Source organism: Podarcis bocagei (genome assembly GCF_964188305.1).
Source record: "Podarcis bocagei genome assembly, chromosome: 13".
Taxonomy (NCBI): domain Eukaryota; kingdom Metazoa; phylum Chordata; class Lepidosauria; order Squamata; family Lacertidae; genus Podarcis; species Podarcis bocagei.
In genome coordinates this window covers 37,966,974-37,988,898 of record NC_138138.1, presented here as the reverse complement: position 1 = coordinate 37,988,898, position 21,925 = coordinate 37,966,974, and the positions used below count along the sequence as shown (strand labels likewise).

Sequence of the window (21,925 nt, the reverse complement as noted above, 5' to 3'; positions counted from 1 at the left end):
TCTGAAAGATGAGAAATGGAGAGAAAGCATAACTGTCCATCCATCACCAGCTTGACTTGCCCTTTTCATGTTTTCATGTTGGGGTGAGAGAGTTAACTAGCATCGTAGCGACATGATCTGCCTCCAACTTCTTTGTGGTCCTTAGAACAGAGGGACCTTCCAAGGACATGTGGGTGCTCCTTATGGGTGTCCCATGAAAAGCATAACGTTCAGTGGCAGAGTGATGTTCTGCTTTGGTGAAGTCCTGTTTCTCACGCACGTTGCTTTTGCCCCCACATGAACGTCTGAAAAGGGTTGCAATGAAAGAAAATGCTGCTCACACAAGATTCCTCTGCTCATTTGTGACAGTGAACGTTCTGCCCCAGGAATGCAGAGATGAACTCACACGCCGGTGTCGTTTTCCTCTCAGCAAACTGCATCCTCCAAATGTGAGAGGTGGGGTGGGGTGTCTGGTTACCTCATTATAAGGCCTCACGCACACACACTTCGGCTCCGGCAGTAGCCAGTGCCTGTGGAGGGGAAGAGAGATCTCTGGACTGCCCATCTCCAGGTGAGGTTAGTGTGTGTGTGTGTGTGTGTGTGTGTGTGTGTGTGTGTGTGTGTAGCCAGCCATGTTTGCTAGGTTTGGTGCTTGATATGTATAAGGGCTACTGAGATGGTTTGTGTTCTTATCCAACTCCTTTGTGAGAAACTAACAAATGTGATTGTTGGTGAGGTTGTTCAGTAGCAACTCTGTGCTTGGAAGACTCATGTGCACATTTAAAGGAACGTAAGAAGCTGACCAGATGGCGCATATCAACCATCTAGTCTACTCTGACTGGTATTGGCGCTCCAGGTTCTCCAGTAGAAAAGGCCCTGCTAGCCAAGATTCCTTCCAAATACAGAATGCCAGGGACTGAACCCAGAACCTTTCCTATCCAAAACATGTGGTCTTCCACTGAGGAAATGGCCCCAAGGCCCTGCTCCTTACAATTCATATCTTAATCTGTTTCTTTCCAAACTATATCCCTCTTTTTCCCGATAATCTAGCTCTTTCCCCCAAAGCTCATTGGGAATTATCGTAAAAGATTAGAACACTACTGAACATGTGCAGAGTGCCTTTTTCACAGCACTCCATAACCACAAAGTCCACCTGCCACTAGGAGTAGGAGGCAGGGCTTCTGGTTCACAGAAAGTGGTTTCTGGGCAAAGCATGACCCCCCTCACAAACCTCTTCTGTGTAATTAAATGCAGCCTAAGCGGTTATTGGGTTCGTAAGCTCAGCCTCAAATACTTTCAGCCACAAACAATTGAACCTTCTTCCTCAAGCCAACAAGCAACCGGCCCATTTCATGGAAGGATAGCAGAGCGCATGGAACTGCATCAATTGGAAAAGGCAACATGTTTGCTAATATTCTGTTATTATTCAGTGGGAGAGATTCAAGCAGAACTTTAGGTTTGTGCAATTAAAAAAAGAGTAAGACTTTTGTGGTTAGAAAAGTGATGGGAAATGCACTGAAAAGTATAGGTTGTAGGACTGAGTAATGGTTTGGGATGGGGGAGATATTGGGTTATATGTTCATTTAAAGGTGAAGCTACCTGATTTTCATTTTCAAAAACAATGCATGAATCAAAACACAGCCACATCATGAAATTCGCCCTCCTCCAAATTTTGCAATGCAGTTCTCCAGCCAAGTAACACGTACGAAAATGTAAATACCAGGGTATAAAAATGCTTATAAGTGAAAATAACAAAGAAAGACACATTCCATTAGGGGAAACTGCTTTGCGAAAAATGTATATAATTGGGCAAAATTGCATACAAATGTGAATATTAGGAGAAATTCACACTAAAATGCTGGCGAATTTTTCCTCACACAAAAATCACAAAATGCTGTGGTAATGTGGATAACAGAATTTAAGAGTAGAAAAATGAGAAACTAGGAGAAGTTGAAATGTAAACACGCTACAAGCAGATCAGGATGAACGGAGAGTGAGTGCTCATTGTAGTATCATCTTCATGCAAACAAATCTGGATGAGTGCTCAGTAAATATGTCATCTGGGGGAGCCCTGGGCAAACATTTCTCCCATTCCTGATTTCATCACTTACAAGTCTTGAATTCTGAAATCCCTGTTTTAGTTTGACGCCTTGTTCAGTCGGGGAACGAGTGGAGTGCCCAATTTGAGCTCCTTGCAGCTTACAGCAGGGTTAGCCAACATGGTGCCCCCAGGTGTTGTTGACCTACAGCTCCCAGCATGCCTGACCCTGACTCTGGCCATGTTGGCTGGGGTGAGGGAAACTGGAGTCTAACAATATCTGGACGGCCATGTTGGATACCCCTTGGCTCATAGTATCCTAAAGGAAAGCAGAGTTTGCTGGCTGAAACCCTGAACAGGAGCACTGTGATAAGGAGGTGAAGATACACCGCAACATTTTGCAGCAGATCGCCTTTCCCCCTCTTTACTGTTCCAATTTACGCATATATTAATAATAATAATATATTATTTATACCCCGCCCATCTGGCTGGGTTTCCCCAGCCATTCTGGGCAGCTTCCAACAGAATATTAAAACACAATAACCTATTAAACATTAAAAGCTTCTCCAAACAGGGCTGCCTGTTATCTATGGGGTTGAGCTGGATGTCCTCTAGATACGTTCTAAGCGCTGCATTTTGGCAGCTCCAGTCTAGTCAGAGGCTTAGTGTCTGGCTCAGTTATCTTGTGTCTTTTGCACACAGGGAAGCTTGCCAGAGGTGTAGTTCGATATGTTTGCCTTTAGAGATGTAAGCAAACAAATTATAAAACAATTCATATACTTTTGCACAGCAAGCATATGGTAAGTCGGATTTGCTTCCCGGATGCGGAAAGAAAGATATCATTCAAAACCATATCAGGGCTTTTAAAAAGGTGGCATGACTGTAAAGGGTTTTTTTCTGGTTTGTTTGTTCTTGAAGCTTTCCATTAGGTAGATGAACTTGCTTGGCACAGCAGTGAATCCTGTGAGGGAAGGTGAGGGAAGGTGGTGGCTTTGGGTTGGCAGGATACAGGGATGCCAGCCCAAGCTGGTCAAGGTTATTTAAAGATATAGTAGGAAGGGACTCAAATGGGACACTGAGAAACAATGGAAGGAGACTTCCAAAATATCTGTGACCTTTCACAACAGCTGCTCAGGACAAACGCTCCCACTGCCATCACCTCAACTGTGTCAAACAAAGCCACAGCGGGCACAGGAAGGGCAGGGAAATTGTGCCCCAGAATGCCCCTCTGCGCAAGCCCAAACCCTGTAGGTTTATCACAGGACTGGCCCAAGACATTTTGCCACCTCAGGGAGAGCAGAAAACAAGACCCAACAGGTCAAGGCAGTGGCAGCTGGTGCCCATTGGGACTAGTGGGGCAAAAGGTAAGGAGGCCAACAGCAGGTGGCGTCAGAGCCAATGAGAGGCAGAGCTGCCAGGTGAGGACTAGCTGAGGGCAGAGTGAAGTTGGTGGGGCAGTGTCCCAATAGCCATCATGAATCAGTAGCCACTGAGTCAAGTGCTTGGTATCCAGTGCTGGCCAAGATGTTATGGCACATTGGCCACTGTAAGAAGAGGCTGTTGGATTAGTTGGGCCACTGGCCTGATACAATGAGACTCTTCTTAAGTTGCTGTGCCAAACAGAGCTCCTTGTAGATGGGGCAGAATAAAATGCCATGCTATAAACCAACCAACCAACTAGAAAAGCAACTTGTTTGCATTCCAAATTGATCACCAACCGATCTTAAGTAATCCTCTCAGCACCATCTCCTGTTCACACTCATATTGGGGCCTGCCCTGCCATGTAGCTGTCTCGGGGGGGGGGGTTGTGGAATATGTGAGGTACTTTTGAAGGGCCACTAATTTCTAAATACTTGTGCTTTTGTATTTTTAAATGTTGTATTTTTGTTTTGTTGGTCACACGATTCAAAGCACCATGTGGATTTTTCTCCCTCAGGTGCCAAAATGTCTTGGATTCAGGTTGTCTGTCACCCACCTTCCCCCTCAGAAGTAGTAAATAGCTTTTCCAACCTTACACGTGTTTGCTCTCACAACAATCCTGTGAAATATGTCACTGTTGACATACATTTTACAAGTAAGGGGACTTGAGGTTGAGAGGTGGTGACTTTGTTTGCACAAAGGAGCTCGTGGTGTGGCCTGTAAACATGAAGTAGTTTAATTGCCATGCCTTCTGTGAAAAGAAACCCGAGAACTGACACTTTGGGAAGGGATGGGGCATACATACCTAAGATACCCACATGGGCCAGCCATGCCTTGGCACATAAAAACACACAAAAAATGTCTCATTGGATGATGTCAAGGCCAGTCTAATCCAGAGTTCTGCTTTCAATGGCTGCCTGCTAAGTGCCTCAGGGCACTCCCAAGCACCACACACAGGGGCTGGCATTCCCCATTTGTGCCCAGCTATCTGCTGTACAGGCTGACACTGCCTCTTTACATGGAGCTTCCATTTGGGACGAATCATGAATTTTGCCCAATCCTCTTTTTTTTCTTCTTAAGACACCTGAACTAATTACTATTCCTGCATCTTGTGAATTATATAAATAAATTATCTGCTGTACACCCCCCCCCCCAAAAGAATTTTCTTTTGTCTGAAGCTAACTGCAAGTATACCTCACTGGTGAGTTCATATTCTAGTAAGCAGGGTAGGGGAACCTGCAGCCCTCCAGATCAGCTGCAGTTCCCATCATCACTGACCATTGGGGCTTGCTTCTGAGTAAACCTGCTTAGGATTGGTTTGTGCACCTGCCTTTTTCACTAGCCAAAGGCACACTGGTGAGTTTGTGGCCTCTGCCATGACCCAGCCATCTCTTTCCTAGAAGGCCCAGGTGAATGCAGACCTAATCAGCATCTATACGTCTTAGATGCCCTGCTCTAGTCATTATCCAGATCAGGGGTCAGCAACCTTTTTCAGCCGTGAGCCAGTCCACCGTACCTCAGACCTTGTGGCGGCTGGTCTATATTTTGGGGGGAAATGAACAAATTCCTATGCCCCACAAATAACCCAGAGATGCATTTTAAATAAAAGGACACATTCTACTCATGTAAAAACACGCTGATTCCTGGACCGTCCACAAGCCGGATTGAGAAGGCGATTGGGCTGCATCCGGCTCCCAGGCCTTAGGTTGCCTACCCCTGATCCAGATGGTTTAAGAGTGATCCAAGGCTATATTGCCTTCCCCAACCTCCCCAACTTCCAACAGCTGCAGCCAGCATGGCCAGCGTTCAGGGATGATGGGAGTTGTAGTCCAACAAGAACACTGCACAGAATCACAGATGACGGTGTTTCAAAGTTCATCAGGTCTCACTGTCTGTCGATTTTACAGCATCAAATACTGGAATGTTACAGGGAGGTTGTAATCCTCTGCTGGGTGATTGGCACATTCATTTTGTGTGGCAAAAACCAGGGAGACAGACAAGGCACTACTGATCTTAAACATACAGCAGGGGAATTAGCATCCACTACACAAACCCAACAAGAAGAGGATCCTCTTTGTACAAGGTGTTTTCTGTTTCACTTGCTGGTTTCCCATGACAGTCGTAGGGGAATCCAAAGTCTAGAAGTCTCATTGCCAGTCAACCGAAGGATGGCAGTCTTCACCAACCATTATACGTTTGGAACTAGGCCAAGGATGGAGAGCTGCTGGCCTTCCAGATATTGTTGTCCTCCAGTGCCCATCAGCCTCTGCTAGCATGGCCAGTGGCCTGGGATAATGGGAAGAGCAGTTCAGCAGCATCTGTAGGGCCACAAAATTCCCCCGTCCCTGAACTACATAGTTGCTTGAGCTTCAGACACCTCAGGCCAGCCTGGTTTTGAATATGTCAGTAATATCAAAGGCAACACGATGACCAAGTACAACAATGCGATATCAATATACACTCTTTATATAATCTATATGGAACATTGAACAATATGAAATATATGAAATATGCACTCTCTGCAAATCATATGCATATTTCATATTGTTCAATGTTCCGTATAGTTTATATAAAGAGTGTATATTGATATCACATTGTTGTACTTGGTCATCGTGTTGCCTTTGATATTACTGATAATTGTTTGCAACACAAGGGTGTAATTGTTTGGTTTTGAATATGTGGCACAAAAGTCCCTTATCGGACCAACAGGTTTACTTTGGAGTGAAGCCATTGGGGTTAAACAGTTACGTACCTTTAGGCATGGATGTGGGCAGTGATATCTATGCATTAGATCACTTCCTGATGGTGCAATGTTTCAGCATTGGCTAGAAAGCGAGATTATAGCACTGTACTCGCATCAGTGCTTGTGATGGCTTTGCAGCTGGAAAGGCGCTAACTAGGCTCTGGGAAAGAGGGAGGAGGATATCACGTCAGGGCCTCACGCCTCCTTCCCAAAACCCAGCACCTTGCTCTAAGACGGTGCCCCTCAGCTCAGAACCCACTTGCACAGCCCTAAATCCACCCCCACCAGGATCCCTGATGGGAGCCACTGCTTCCTACAAGGGGAATACCTTCTGTTCCCTTCCACACTGAGCCGTGCAATGACAATGGTTATAAATAGATAGTGATGGAAGGCTTGGAACTATTCTCGCCCCTAACCTTGCCCCCACATACCCCGCCTGCTCCAGCGTTTGATCACAATCCTTCTTTGTCTGTCCACTGCCCCTGCCTGCAGTTCGTACCATAAAAGGGAAAGGGATTCCAGATGGAATTAGGATGGGCTCTCAGGAGAACTGCCGGGGAAGGGGCTGGGATGAATGGCGATGACCATCATCTCCTATTTAATTTTTGCCCTGATTGGGTACCCCTGAAGATAAGCCAGTGTGTTGAGAAGGGGGACGGAACCTCCAGCTGACCCAGTCAAAGATAGTCATATTTAGCTCTTTATTCACAAGTCCCCCTGCTGTCATTGCTGAAGAGTTTCTGAAATTTAACTCCACAATGCATCCCCCTGCCCTGGCCAAACCTTGAGATTCTTTCTTCTCTTCCAGGTGAAACTCAATAACCGCCACCATGTCTGATGAGGAAGCTGAGTACGAGGAGTAAGTAATATCCAGACTGCAGTTGTTGTTGTTTTTTAGTTGGTTAGTCATGTCCGACTCTTCGTGACCCCATGGACCAGAGCACGCCAGGCACTCCTGTCTTCCACTGCCTCCCGCAGTTTGGTCAAACTCATGCTGGTAGCTTCGAGAACACTGTCCAACCATCTCGTCCTCTGTCGTCCCCTTCTCCTTATGCCCTCCATCCTTCCCAACATCAGGGTCTTTTCCAGGGAGACTTCTCTTCTCATGAGGTGGCCAAAGTACTGTGGTTACCCATGTGTAATTAAGAATGCACACAAGTTGGGGTTAGGGGTGGGTAAGAATTTCATTTGGACTTCATTGTTAATTCATGTTTGGAAACTTCAGCTAGTGCAGAATTCAGCGGCCAGGTTGCTCACCGGAGGAAGACTGGTCTGACTGCACTGGCTACCAATTAGTTTCCAGACCCAATTCAAAGAGTTGATTTTGATTTATAAAGCCTTTAATGGCCCAGGACCGCAATACCTCAAGGACCGCCTCTTTCCATATGAACCTACCCAGACCCTGAGATCATCTTCTGAGGCCCTCTTTCATGTGCCCAAGAGGTCCGGAGGGTGGCAACACGAGAAAGGGCCTTCTCTGCATTGGCTCCCTGTCTGTGGAATGCTCTCCCCAGGGAAGTTCACCTGGCACCTTCATTATACACCTTTAGGCGCCAGGCAAAAACGTTCCTTTTTAACCAGGCATTTGGTTGATTTGATTGGCATTCTATGCCCTTTTAAAATGTGGGGGTTTTGGGGGGGGCGTTATTGGGTTCTGTTGTTTTTGTTTTGATTATATATTTTGTGGTTTTATATTTTGATTTTGTTCTGTGAACCGCCCTGAGACCTCCAGGTATAGTGCGGTATATAAGTTGAATAAATAATAATAATAATTGTTCTGATAAACAACATGATTTGTACACCCTGGACTAATACACAGACTGGAACAGAATTATCCTTCAGATTTTTCAGTTCTCCAAGTTCTGTGATATAATTCTTGGCTCAAATAAAGTACCAAAATGTGTATTTTAGACTCCCCCCCCCCCGCAAGTGTATTTTAGGATTAAAATCAGATCAGAGATCACACTAAGCCACACCATGTCTTAGTTTGAACAACCAAACCTGTGAGCTCCTGGAGCAATTATCACAGCTGCTTTGCTCCTCCTGCAGTCCTGCTATTGCTGTACTTCCCAGGGCTATGCCATGTCTGAATCCAGGCTGGATGACAGGCAGAGCAACCAATTCTAGTTTTGCCCCATCTCCCTCCCTGCTGAGTTCTTCAAGGCAGCACTGAAACAGAGGAGGAGGAGGAGGAGGAAGAGGACGAGGTTGACAGCAGTGCCACTCCCTGGACTGATTGTAGGTAGGAAAGCAGGCAAGCGGAAGCTGGGTGAGGTCAGGTGGGGCCGTGCCCCATTTGCCCTAAAGATCTATTAAGAAATTATTCATGAGTAAGAGAAGAAGCTTCACATGCAATTACAAGGTGAAGTGGATACACATTTTCAAACTGTGTCAGAAGACTTCAGCAGAGATCTTGATCACACCTCACAACATCCAGCTTGACTTCAGGGGCGGGCGAGAGGATGTCCACATTTAACAGACCAAAAGTGCTGCACAAAGGAACTTGTGGTGTGGCCTGTAAACATGAAGTAGTTTAATTGCCATGCCTTCTGTGAAAAGAAACCCGAGAACTGACGCTTTGGGAAGGCATGGGGCATGCATACCTAAGATACCCACATGGACCAGCTATTCCTTGGCACATAAAAACACACAATTTTTTTTTTGTCTCATTGGATGATGCCAAGGCCAGTCTAATCCAGAGTTCTGCTTTCAATGGCTGCCTGCTAAGTGCCTCTGGGCACTCCCAAACACCACACATAGGGGTTGGCATTTCCCATTTGTGCCCAGCTGGGCTGCCCATGGAGTGAAAGTCATGCGCTGATACCCAAATCACTAGGGATGGAGGAGAAATCTGATTCAGCTCTCATTTAAAAGCGAACCTGGTGAATTCACACTTTCCAAAACAAGGTAGGTAAAGGTAAAGGACCCCTGGACAGTTAAGTCCAGTCAAAGGCGACTATGGGGTTGTGGTGCTCATCTCGCTTTTAGGCCGAGGGAGCCGGTGTTTGTGCACAGACAGTTTTCCAGGTCATGTGGCCAGCATGACTAAGCCGCTTCTGGCACAACGGGACACCGTTGGATGTGTGAATAACATCCAAAAGTACATTTTAAAATTGTTTCAAGACTATTTAACTGTATGGTGTTGAGATGTGCCCACAGTTCAACATCAAGGATGCATTAATATATGTCTTCATTGCTTTCTCTCCTTCTCTTTCCCTGCCACCCCGTTTCCCACTCACCAGGGAGCAGCAGGAAGGTAAGAGATTCCTAAGTCAGCCATTAATACTCATGATCAGTTGTGATATTTTCCACAATCTTTTCTGGCTGTGGATGTTTTGCTTTTGTGTTTTTTAAAAAGGCACTACATATTTTTTATATACTGGCATCTGCTTATCAACAGATTTGTTTGCCTTTCCTGATGGCATTCCTAGGGTGCATCAAGGCAGGCAGCTCTTAATGCTCTCCATTCATTGTTCTTCCCTTGTAAGCAACACCTGGTCTTCCACAGCTATGTGGGTGGGGACGGGGAGGGTATAATTCATCTGGGTAGCATCTCTCTCCCCCCCCCCCTTTTCACGATTCATTTTTTTTAAAAAAATAAACAAATGACAAAGTTTTATCTCAGCTCCTCCAGGTTCCTCTCTGCCTGCCTCTGCCATGACCAGCAACCAAAATTGAAACCCACACCAGCTGAGGTGCAATGTCATCTAAGCTTCCCACACACAAAAAAACAATCAGAATGAATGAAACAGTCAACTTCATCTAATCTCCCTCCAAACAAATTATGATGAATGCTGGGTAAACAGGTTGTCTGGAAGTGCCCTTAGACTGATATTTTTTCTTGCAGAGCAAGAAGTGAAACCCTCATTCTTTCCAGTCCTGAACTCTCGTGTGTGTGTGTGTGTGTGTGTGTGTGTGTGTGTGTGTTTACTTGTTTGTAAGAACTTTTTCCTCCAGCAGAATGTCTTACAGGGCAGGCCATTCTCCCACTCAGACCTTGTTCCCAAAGCATTCCCCTAACTTGCAGTAATCAGCAACCAATATCCCATATCTGTTGACACCACCCTTGCCGAACTGATAACTTCCCTCTGTCTCATTCTCTTTTTCTTTGGTATCTCTCTCTCCCCTCCCCCTCTCTTTCTCTCTCTCTTTTTCTTGAAGAAGAGGAACAAGCTGAAGAAGAAGGTGAGGTGATACCACACATCTATTCCCTCCCTACTCTTCCTGCTGAGCATCCTTTTTTGTTTTGTTTTGTTTTGTTTCAGGCCTAAGGCACTCTCACAGAGTTACTTAGTGGAGAACCAAGAATGCTCCTGACTCCCACGGTGGCTCCAAATCTTAGTGACTAAGATTCAGAAAAGTTGGGGTCAGGGCTCCATTTCTCTGGGAGGAGAATGGGGTTGTTTCAATTGGGAAAGGGGGCCTGTGTAGACACAGGATGTCCAGTTTCTCTCCCCCCATGCCTGAAAGGTTTGCCTGCTGTTATTCACAAATTTTCTCCCTTCTGGTTTTCAGCCTGGGATGACTCAGCCTCCCTTTATTGTTATGAAATTCACAGGCCACTTTTTTGAGCGTCACATGTTGTCAGGATGCTGTCAGCAGCTCCCGGCTGGTTGCCCAGGAAAGTATAAAGACAAGGAAAGTTTATTACAGCCCTTTTTTATTTCAAGCTTTACAGAGAGAGGCTATAGAACTCAGCCTCTTGGATAATGGCATAGTCACGACTGAATCTACACCCTCCCTTCTCTCCCACTTCCTTATTTGTCACCATCATCACCTCCTCTATGGGTGCCGCTAAGAGCCCTCTGTCTTTGAGCTCTTTGCTCTCCTACTTTTAAGGCTTGCCGGGTTCTGGGAGGTGGTGGGTCTGGAATGCTTTCTAGTGACAACGTGTCAGCCAGCTGCTGCTCTGGCTCTGCCTGCTCCTCCTCTGCCATTATTTCCCAACTTTTCTCCTCATCTGCCTCTGAGCTGTGACCTCCCGCAAACCCCTGTTGTAAATCTAGACTGTCTTCCTCTCCCTCCTTCTACCTGGAAGGGTCGGGATGGGCAGGCAGTCTCCACCATTCTTCCTCCTCTGCCAAGCCCCTGGCATATGTGCAATAACTCTGTCTCATAACTGGGTCCAGTGCTGTTTTCTTTCTTTTTTTACAATCTGCATTCCACCTCCCAGATGCTTGAAGCCGGTCCCTTTATTTACACTCGTAACTTCTTTCTTTCCTTTTCAACCCGTTTGCTTAACCAGGCGACAAGGCTTGATGGCGGCAGCTACTTTTGCCTTCCGCTTATAACCAAGCATTATTTTTCCCCTTCAAATTTTTGTCCTCTGGTACCAATCCCTGTGCACCTGGAAAGTTCTGAGGATCATGTATTATTCTAAATGGAAGCTGAGCCATGAAGTGTAAATGGCTCTTTTCAATATTTTTGTGCCTCTTGGGAAATGGCTCCTATTCTTCTTCTTGCCATTTTTTATTATTAGAAGGCATCCATTGTGGGGAAGAAGCAGAGAAAGAATGATGGCATCACAGTACCAATCAGGGATCACATAAAGTACAAAATGTGACCGTGGCACTGTGTAGCCATTCAGATTTTGCTACATGGGGACATCGCTAAGGCCAAACAAACAATATTACTCTCAATTTGAATGGAGAGAAGTGGCCTACATATCACAGCTGTCAACTTTTCCCTTTTCTTGTGAGGAATCCTATTCGGAATAAGGGAATTTCCCTTAACAAATGGGAAACGTTGACAGCTATGCTACATATCTCCGCTTTCCCCCTTGGCGAATTTCTTTTTTATTTTAATGACATTTCCCTCCCATTTTTATCCACAACCTGTAGATCAGGGGTTGGGAACCTTTGGCCTGCCAGAAACTGATGGACTTCAAAGCCTACCAGCCATAGTCAGCATGGCCAAGGATGATGGGAACTGGAGTCCAACAATGTCTGGAAGACTAGAGCTTCCTCACCTCTGCTGTAGATGGATTGATCTGCCTTTTCATTTCTCTCATTAATTGGGTCTCTACCCTACAACTTCCCTCTCTCTCCTTGCTCCACCTCATCCTTGCTCCATCTGTGTTCCCCGTCCTCCTGACCCCTGTGATATATGTTGTTTGCAGTGGCTGACGAACCTGAGCAGGCTGCTGAACAAGGTATCTTTCTTCTTCACTCCATTCTTCCTTTTTGGGGTGGGGGTGGGGACACATAACCAGGAGGGGGCAAGTCAAAACGTTACTTCCCCTCCTCTCCAGCAAAATCTGGCATGTCACAGCCTGGTGATGGGCAGAGCTAGGCCGCACAACCTCAGGCAAATGGCTGGAAAGAGAGCATAAACACATGGTCTCTGATGCCCTGCTCTACACATGATGAGGTGATAGAAGAGGCTATATCTTAGAGACTAGGAAACCTGTGACTCTCCTGATGATGTTGGAGTACAACCCCCATCATCCCTGGCTATTGACTGTGCTGGCTGGGGCTGATGGATGTTGCAGTCCAACAACATAGATTCCTCATTCCTGATTTGGGTGAAGGGTTGCTTCTGAGTGCTCCCCTACAGAAACACTTATCTGCCATTATGCAGCTAAGACACCAGGCCTGAAGAGGTCCAGTTGCACTAGCTGTTAGTTAGTTAGTTAGTTAGTTAGTTAGTTAGGTAGTTATTTAGCTAGGTAGGTAGGTAGTCAGTCAGTGAGTCAGTCTGTCTGTCTGTCTTGCTTGTAAAGAGTTGTTAATGTAGGGGAGCATTCATAAATGAGAACTACTCTCTGCCATATGACACCCACAGAGGCAGCTATGGGGGTTTTTTTACCCAAGAATATCTGAGGACATTATTCTCATGGGTGTTCTGGTCCAGGAAACACTGTCAGGAGAACGTGGAGAGCTCTGGTGCTTTTACAAGTTGCCACAAGGTTTTACAAAAGAGAATGGAAAAGACCTTGGCCACTATGTCTAAATTAAGGCTAGCCAACCTTCTGCCCTCAGTCTTTGAGGGGGTTTTCTTTTTGCCCTTCTCACATGAAATACTAGGCCAAAAGCTCTGCCTCATTCTGATGCATAGTAGGCTTGGCTTGAGTGTGGTGCCAAGTGCACCACCTTTCTGAGTTAAATTTAAAGGCTTACTTTATTTACATACGCACACACCTCCGGCAGCTCCCGTGAGGTATTTCTGACTTCCAAGAAGTTATCTCCCCAGCCATCCACACCCCTCAAAGCAGGAGGATGTGCACAGGTTCCTAACAGAATATGCCTTGTTGATATATTTTGTGGAGATATATCTACAGGCCTCTGGTGTTGTCCGTGTGCCACACATGTTCTGGATACATGTATGTCATGTGTTTTCTCTATGTATCTGTGTTGAGAACATGTGCACCCCCATCATGTCTATAAGGGAAGCAACATATCTAAGCCCAGATGTGGGTAAAAGATATTTTCCAGTACCTATGGACATGCCTGTGACCATGATCATGAAAACCGTCTTCTGTCTGGTGTCTGTCTGGACTCACCTGCCAACAGCCCTGAAATTTCGGTTGGATTCCTCTAGGCCAACCCTGGAATATTTACCTGCTGTACAGCCAATCGTTCTGCTTTCAGCTAGGGTTGAGCCAAAATTTCTCAAAAGAAAAAGTTTGTGGCAGTTGACTTTCTTTTTTTAGCTCCTCCTGAACCACTGGAGAACATCATGAGTTAATGAAAGGATTCATAAATGAATAGATAGATAGATAAATAAATAAATAAATAAACATCCCCTGAATGAGAATACTCCCCAATTTTGGGTTCTGTGAAAAATTTCACCATTCCTGAATTTTGGGTGCAATTTTGGATCTAGTTTAGGGTTGCATATTTCAAAAAGTGAAAATCCACACACAAAAGTTGTTGAGAATTTTTATTATTATTATTATTATTATTATTATTATTATTGGTCAGATGTGTATGCCAACATGGGTTGCATATATGTCTGGATTTTCCTGATTCCGACTGCAGTATTCTGGGTATGTCCACATGTATGGCAACCCTAATCTAGTTGTATTATGGTTTGATATCATTTTAATATCTTTGAAGAAAACAATGGACTACTCTCTTAGCCCCTTGCTCCCTCCACCCAACCAACCATATGAACTAACAGCAGAGTTTCATTCAAAATTAAATGAGATGGACATGTCTCAGAAGAGAGTTTTCTGAGAACTGTTGGAAAATTTCACCTTACTCCTCCCTCCCCAAAAAACCCCCCAACAACCATTGACCCCACCTCCATTTCACCCCCACCAAACATCATGAATAATTTGAGGAGGCTGTTTTAGACCAGTCTCTTGCTGGGTGGGGCTGATGAGAGTCCTAGTGCAAAATGTTGGGAGGGCACCAAGATGGGGAAGGTTGACATGAGCCTCTGTGGACTATAGTCCACCAGCTACATCAAGTGTCATCCTCAGAGTTGCAGATGGATCGATAGGCAGAGAGACCCAGTAACCCCACTGCCATGCATCAACTCTTTCGTCACGACACAATTTCAGTATTACATTCTTCATTTCCTCCAGTTCAACAATCTATACCTTTCAAATTGACCTGCAGTCAGATACCATATTTTTCCGTGTATAACACGCCCCCGTGTTTTTTTGGGGGGGGGGGACTCCAAATTAAGAAAATGGGGGGAGATTGTCCAGACTTCTTGAGCTTTTTTCAGGGGGTGTCCCAGAGTTGTTCAGCTTTTTTTAGGGGGGATCGGCAAAAATCGCTCACCCGCCTGACCTACGCTGCCACTCGCACGCGTTGCAAAATCCACCTATCGTCTGTCCCCTCGCCGGCAGAAGCCGCCAATCGCCCAATTGCCGCAGCAACAGCCAATCAACACCAGCCCTTGCCACGGCCACCAATAACACGCCCATTAGCCACTGACAATCTCCGGCTCGGTGCAGCAACCAATCCCACGTCGTCGTCCCCCCCATGCACTATCCGTGTTTAAGGCAGCCCCTGATTTTTACACAATTTTTAAATTAAAAATAAACCTTGTCTTATGCATGGAAAAGTACAGTATATCTCTGTGAGAACACAACGGTTTGTGCTTCACCAATGGTAGCTGAAACCCCACTTCTGCAGCTAGCTCCGGAGGGCAGCAAAGTCAGCCATTTCCTAATCCTGGCCAAGAGCCCACCAGCCCTGCAGGGGAGCTGTTCCCACTTTACAGAGGGGGGAACGCAAGACAGCTGGAGGCAGCACAAGAGAATTCTCAATGCGGGCATCTAATTCTTGGGAGCTGGGAGGGCCCCAGAGACAGTGCCTTGCTGACAGCCACAGGGATGTAAGAAGCTCCCTTATACCAAGTCAGCCTATTGGTCTCTCTAGCTCCGTACTGTGTACACTTGTTGACGGGCAGCATCTCTGCTGGGTCTCATGCAGAAGCCTTTCTCAGCTCTACCTATGGTCACCAGCTCCCCAACCCTCCTCCTGCCCTCCAGAGTTTTTTGAGCTGGCTGTCTTTGTAACAGCCTGTTGACGATTTGTTCTGCACCTATTAATGACCATTCTTTGCCTTCTGTTTCTCGCAGAGGAAGAACGCCCCAGGCCCAGGTAAGGAACAGGTATAAGGTGCTTCTTCCACAGAAGTTCATTGACCACAGGAGCATTGGATGCTGATGTTCTCACTAGAGGGTGGAAGGAGTGGTGTGCACACAAAGGCAGAGTTGCTGCCATTCCCTCCCCCCCCCCCCATCAGAGTCTCCTGCATCTTTGTAAGTGGCCTGACAGGCTGAAAGTCAAGAGGGTTTTCTGCCCAGGGTGGTGTCATCACAGTGAGGGAAGGCAGTAATTATTGAATCACTGCCTAGAATGTCTAGTTTTTAAAAGGCCCTGAAACCTTTTGAGTGTTTCCCACCCCCACCACCCCCTATAATTTTTATTAAATTTTCTGTTTTACATTTTAGAATATTCATTTAAACAACCCAATGACATCCCTTCTTCTCTTTCCATGGTTCATTTTGCTTAACATAAATCCCTGCACATTTTATATAAACTAAACCATTCAGTACTCCATTATTACATCCATCAAATCTTATTTCCACTGCTGAATTTATCTTAATGCTGCCCACGTTTTCAAATGTACACAATTCCCCCCCATATATTCAATAAACATTTTCCACTCTTCTTTAAACATATATTCCTCTTGTTCTCTTATTCTATACGTTAGGTCCACAAGCTGTGCATATTCCATCAGTTTAAGTTGCCATTCTTCTTTAGCTGGGACCTCGCTCGTTTTCCATTTTTGGACTAACGAAAAACACAAACTGCAGTAGTGGCATACATAAATATCCTTTTTTGACACCTGGGAATTTCTACAAAACCTTCTGAGTGTTGATGGGCTTTGATTTTTATTTTTAAACTGTTGATTCTGTGGAGGCCTGATTAGATTAGCTGATTAATCTCATAGTGATTGTGTTATGTAGTTGGGAGGAGACGGTTTTTACAAAAAATAAATATGCTATGACTTTTTGTGTGATCACTAGAGCAGCTTGTTGTGACTGCACGGATGTTTTTACAATTAAATTCTAAATTTTATGTGCAGTTGTTTGTCTATTTGATATGCATTTCTTTTTTACTGTACGGTGCAAAGAGTGAGTTAAGGTGATGAATAAGTTCAGTAAATATTGATCCTTCTATAAGAAAAAAAAGGACAACCCAACACAAAATTGGCACTTGAAGATTCCGCTTTTTGATACACAAGTTTAAAAATTCTCTCTCCCCCTCCCCCAAAACAAAACACACTCACAGCAATTCATTTTAGCTCTGACATGTCTAATTCAAGGGAAGTGGTAGCAGAGATTTGTTTTAATTTTTGGCAGTGTTTTTTTGGGGGGTGGGGAGAAGGTCAGTAGCCTTTTCAGATATTAACTATATTTTTATTTCCTTGTCTGTATTTGCACACAAAGGCCGGTGGTTCCACAGTTGGCTCCTCCAAAAATCCCTGAGGGGGAGAGAGTAGATTTCGATGTGAGTATTCTGTTTTATTAAACTGTCCTAATCCCCGCTTTTTTTTTCTTTTCTTTTTTGCATCACTTCCCAGACAGCCCCAAGCCTTTCAAACAAACAGCCTCTGCCGATAGACCAGACATTTAGCCTACTAGCACAGATGCCCTCCTCAGTCAACCTTAGTAATTAAATTGGTTCTCAGAAGACAAATTGGGGACCTGGTTCCTGGGGTTGCCTGATGCTCTGCTAGCAACTATACACACGTGGCGGCAACAGCAGCTACATCTACAGACACTAGCTGGTGATAATACAGATCTTTTTTTTCCCCATGGGTGAAAAACAAGGTGGTTCCTAAGTGGAAAAATAGCTGGAAATGAAAATGTAACCATTAAACAGTCCTTTCTTCCATTTATATTTGCTTTTAATTTCTAAAGACAATGCCCGCAGTGTGTATAACATGTACTTTGGCCTTAACTTATTAGAGATAGTGGGCAAGCAGGCACTAGGAGACTTGTGGTCTGTCTCTGTGCAAGACCGAATGTCCTCCTGTACTGCTAGAAGTCCTGCAGCAACAAGTAGATTTTTTCCGGCCATATACCATATTTTTCGCTCTATAGGACGCACTTTTCCCCCTCCAAAAATTAAGGGGAAATGTGTGTGGGTCCTATGGAGCGAATGCAGGCTCCTTGGCTTCAGCGATAGCAATGCAAAGCCTCGGAAGCGCAGAGAGAGCGCTCCCTCCGCGCTCCGGAGGCTTTGCGTTGCTTTTGCTGAAGCCTGGAGAGCGAGAGGGGTCGCCTGAAGCCTTCAGAGCGCAGCGCAAGTTCCCGCTGGGCTCCGCAGGCTTCGGGTTCCTTTTGCTGAAGACGGGAGAGCAAGACTCTCCTGGCTTCAGCAGAGAGGGAGAGCTGTCCAGCGCTCCTTCAGCCAAGCGGGAGGAGAAATGGAAGGGGCTCCATTTCTCCTGCCGCTTCGCTGAAGGGGCGCTGAGCAGAGAGGGGAAGAATTTTTTTCCCTTGTTCTTCCCCTCTAAAACAAGGTGCATCCTATGGTCCTGTGCGTCCTATAGAGCGAAAAATACGGTAATAGCTTTCAAGGGTCTGCCCTAGGCCAGCCCACAGAGACATGCACAGGACTATCTGGTTGACTTTCATCCCCTTCAAGCTAACCTCTCCCTCTGCCTGATGGACAGGACATCCACCGCAAGCGTATGGAGAAGGACCTCTTGGAGCTGCAGACCCTCATTGACGTGCACTTTGAGCAGAGGAAGAAAGAAGAGGAGGAGCTCGTTGGTCTCATGTCAAGGATTGTGAGTTCTTCTTCTTTTTTTTGTATATAATTTTAATTAGTTTTCTTTTCTAACAACAAATATCAAAACCATTTCTAAACATACATTCTTCCCCTTCCCGTTGACTTCCTTCAGTTTCCCCTCTGGTTTGTTACATTAAACGATACAATCTGCTATTCCTTATCTGTCAAAATGTTATTAAAGGATTGTGAGTTCTGGGCAGCAAAGGATTGTGTGTAGCTGGGAACAGAGGGGCGTCTGGTCAGTGTGGACACACACACACACACACACACACACACACACACACACACACCTGTGTATTGTGTGTAGACTGGCCCCCATTCATTTCACAAGGCTGTCCACACCTGAATAAATCCCCCACCAGTTTCATCTCTAGTCTTCCCCAATCTGATACCCTCCATATGTTTTTGGACCACATCTCCCATTATCCCTGACTGTTGGCCATGCTGTTGCGACTGATGGATGTTGGGAGTCCCAGAACATCTGGAGGGCCACAGGTGTCCCCATCCCTGCATTGGGTGGCTCATTTGAAATTGGCCAGTGGTCCAACAGTTTACCTGCTCACACCACCTACTTCTAAGGGCGTCGTGGCAATCACATACAGTGGACGCTCGGGTTGCAAATGTGATCCATGCAGGAAGCACGTTCGCAACCTGCAGCGTCTGCAACCCGCAGTGCTGCGTCTTCTGTGCATGCGCAAAGCACAATTTAGCACTTCTGCGCATGCGCAAGCGCCAAAACCCAGAGGTAACCTGTTCCGGTACTTCCGGATTCGGCGCAGTGCGTGACCTGAAATCACGCAACCCAAAGCGACTGTAACCCAAGGAATGACTGTAGTGGTTTTTCCTTTGTTTAATTATAGGCATGGGAGGCAATATCCACTGTCATACATTTAAGGCACTCTTCCACCCCTTTGACAGTCATGGCTTCCCCCACTTGAATCCTGGACCCTGTTGTTTGTTTAAGGATGCTGGGAACTGTAGCTCTATGAAGGGTAAATAAATTTTCCCAGGATTCTTTGGGGAAGACATGACTGTTAAGTGGCACAGATGGGCTTTGAATGTATAGCTTGGATATGACTTGGGAATGTAGCCCATGAGAGCTTTAATTCTCTCTATCTCTCTCTCTCTCACACACACACACACACCCACACACACCCACACACCTGAAATGAAACCAACACCACCCATCTTGCACTTAGGAAAAACAATTCCACCGGTGTTCTTTAACCCTTTCTCTGTGTTACTTTTCAAATACCTGTGCCACCACCCACTGCTATTTGTTCCATTTGAGAAAACATATCGGTACAGATAGCTGCTTTTTTTTTCAGAAATTTAAAAAGGCTGGCGGTTCAGGGATCTTCATTGCTATGCCCAGTTTGGCCCTAAAAGACAAATACTGGGTTGGCAAGGGGTATTGGGTGGGGGGGGGGGTTTGATAAGAAATGCTGGCGGCTAAGAAGCTGCCCAGAGGGGAAAGAAGTTTTTTAAGGTTACACAGAAAGGCAAATTTTTATACGAGAGAGAGAGAGAGAGAGAGAGAGAGAGAGAGAGAGAGAGAGAGAGAGAGAGACGCAACCTGTTCTTCAAGATTACATCAAAGGGTCTGATCTGCTTGATGTTTTTACAGGTGACTTGATTTGCAAGCGTATGTTGATTCACCCAGCAGTGGTGTAGATAAGGATCTGAGAGGTATTTTTAAGAGACATTTCAAAATGTGGGTGAAATGTATTCGTCCAATTCCAGAGACATGTGGGAAATGGCCTTTCGAAATATAAATTGGCACACTTTCCCCAGCAATATTTGAATCTTGTAGCTGCATCCTGTGTTGCAAATCATGTAGTGAGCTGGATGTTGAGCGAAATAACCTCCAAGGTTCCCTTGCAAGCCTATTATTTCAATGTTTCAACGTTTCCGAGCACAATTCAAAGTGTTGGTGCTAACCTTTAAAGCCCTAAATGGCCTCGGTCCTGTATACCTGAAGGAGCATCTCCACTCCCATCGTTCTTCCCGGACACTGAGGTCCAGCTCCGAGGGCCTTCTGGCAGTTCCCTCACTGCAAGACATGAAGCACAGGGAACCAGGCAGAGGGCCTTCTCGGTAGTGGTGCCCACCCTGTGGAACACCCTCCCATCAGGTGTCAAGGAAATAAGTAACTATCGTACTTTTAAAAGACATCTGAAGGCAGTCCCGTTTAGGGAAGTTTTTAATGTTTAATACTGTACTATATTGTGTTTTTAGTATTCAGTTGGGAGCCACCCAGAGTGGCTGGGGAAACCCAGCCAGATGGGTGGGGTAGAAATAATAAATTGTTGTTGTTGTTGTTGTTGTTGTTGTTGTTGTTGTTGTTGTTGTTGTTGTTGTTGTTAACCAAACCTTAGAAGAGCCATTCTGGCTGCCAAAAAGCAGGAAATACAAAACCATACATAGAGTGCCAGACTGCCAGGGACTGTACAGAGAAGGATTGGTGGAGACCACCTCCCCCCCCAACCTTCCAGAGAAGAGGAAGACAGTATAGATTTACAATAGTGGTTTGAGGAAGGTCACGGCTCAGAGGCAGATGAAGAGCAGAGTTGGGCAATAATGGGAGAGGAGGAGGAGCGGGAAGCAGAGCTGGAGCAGCTGGCTGACACATTATCACTAGAAAGCATTCCAGACCCCCCCCCTTCTCCCAGAACCCGGCGAGCATTGAAAGTAGGAGAGCAAAGGGCTCAGAGACAAATGGCCCTAAGCAGCCACCGTAAGGTGGGTGGTGCTGTTGACGATTGAGGAGAGAAGGGGGAGTGGAGTTTACTAAGTGTTTCTAAGCCTCTCTCTGTGAATATTGAATAAAAGACTTTGGTAAGAACTCTCCCTGTTGGTCTATTCCTGGTATCCTACTGTGGGGGTGGGATCAGATTCCCTGAAGCCTGACACAGATGCAGCCAAGAAAGTCACAGCATGGAAGAATCAAGGTCTGGGTCTAAAGGATGGGTGGGGGAGCCTGTGGCCCCCCAAATGCTCTTGGAGTCTTCCAGCCCCCACCACGACAGAGAGCGAGGCCAACGCTTAGGGGTGATGAGAGCTACAGTCTGGTGAGATCCGGGTGCAGCGGTGTACCTAGGAGTAGGTCGTGTTGGCCCCCGCCAAGGTCCCAAGCACAGGGGACCACGAAAATCACGCCTCTCTGCTCTGCCTTGGAATGACTAGGAGCCTGTCTGCCCATCCACACACTACCCAGGCCACTCCTTCACTGCTCTGGGTAGCCAGGCAATGTGTGCATGTTCCTCTTCCAAGTGCGCAAGGGAGCTTAGGTGCACCTCCATCTGGGGAGCCCAACCTGCTCTCAAGATATGCAGGGGAATAGTGTGCAGATTATGGTGCTGGAGGAGACTCTTGAGAGTCCCATGGACTGCAAGAAGATCAAACCTCTCCATTCTTAAGGAAATCAGCCCTGAGTGCTCACTGGAAGGACAGATCGTGAAGCCGAGGCTCCAATACTTT

General features: G+C 45.9%; 1 protein-coding gene across 6 annotated transcripts in view; it reads left to right on the top strand.

Moving 5' to 3' along the window:
• Nucleotides 1-414: 414 nt before the first annotated feature.
• TNNT1 (troponin T1, slow skeletal type) overlaps nt 415-21,925 on the top strand; it is a 28,068-nt gene continuing 6,557 nt past the window's right edge. Inside the window, exons 1-8 of one of the 6 annotated variants that reach the window (XM_081169030.1) lie at nt 415-550; nt 6,988-7,038; nt 9,422-9,435; nt 10,341-10,364; nt 12,298-12,330; nt 15,718-15,739; nt 17,095-17,155; nt 18,327-18,443. In XM_081169030.1, coding sequence (XP_081025156.1) covers nt 7,010-7,038; nt 9,422-9,435; nt 10,341-10,364; nt 12,298-12,330; nt 15,718-15,739; nt 17,095-17,155; nt 18,327-18,443 — 300 coding nt within the window. In that variant the 5' untranslated portion in view covers nt 415-550; nt 6,988-7,009. Of the gene's footprint in view, nt 556-6,987; nt 7,039-9,418; nt 9,436-10,340; nt 10,365-12,297; nt 12,331-15,717; nt 15,740-17,094; nt 17,156-18,326; nt 18,444-21,925 lie in introns of all 6 variants that reach the window. The other 5 variants (XM_081169028.1, XM_081169031.1, XM_081169029.1 and 2 more) reach the window with 5 other exon arrangements.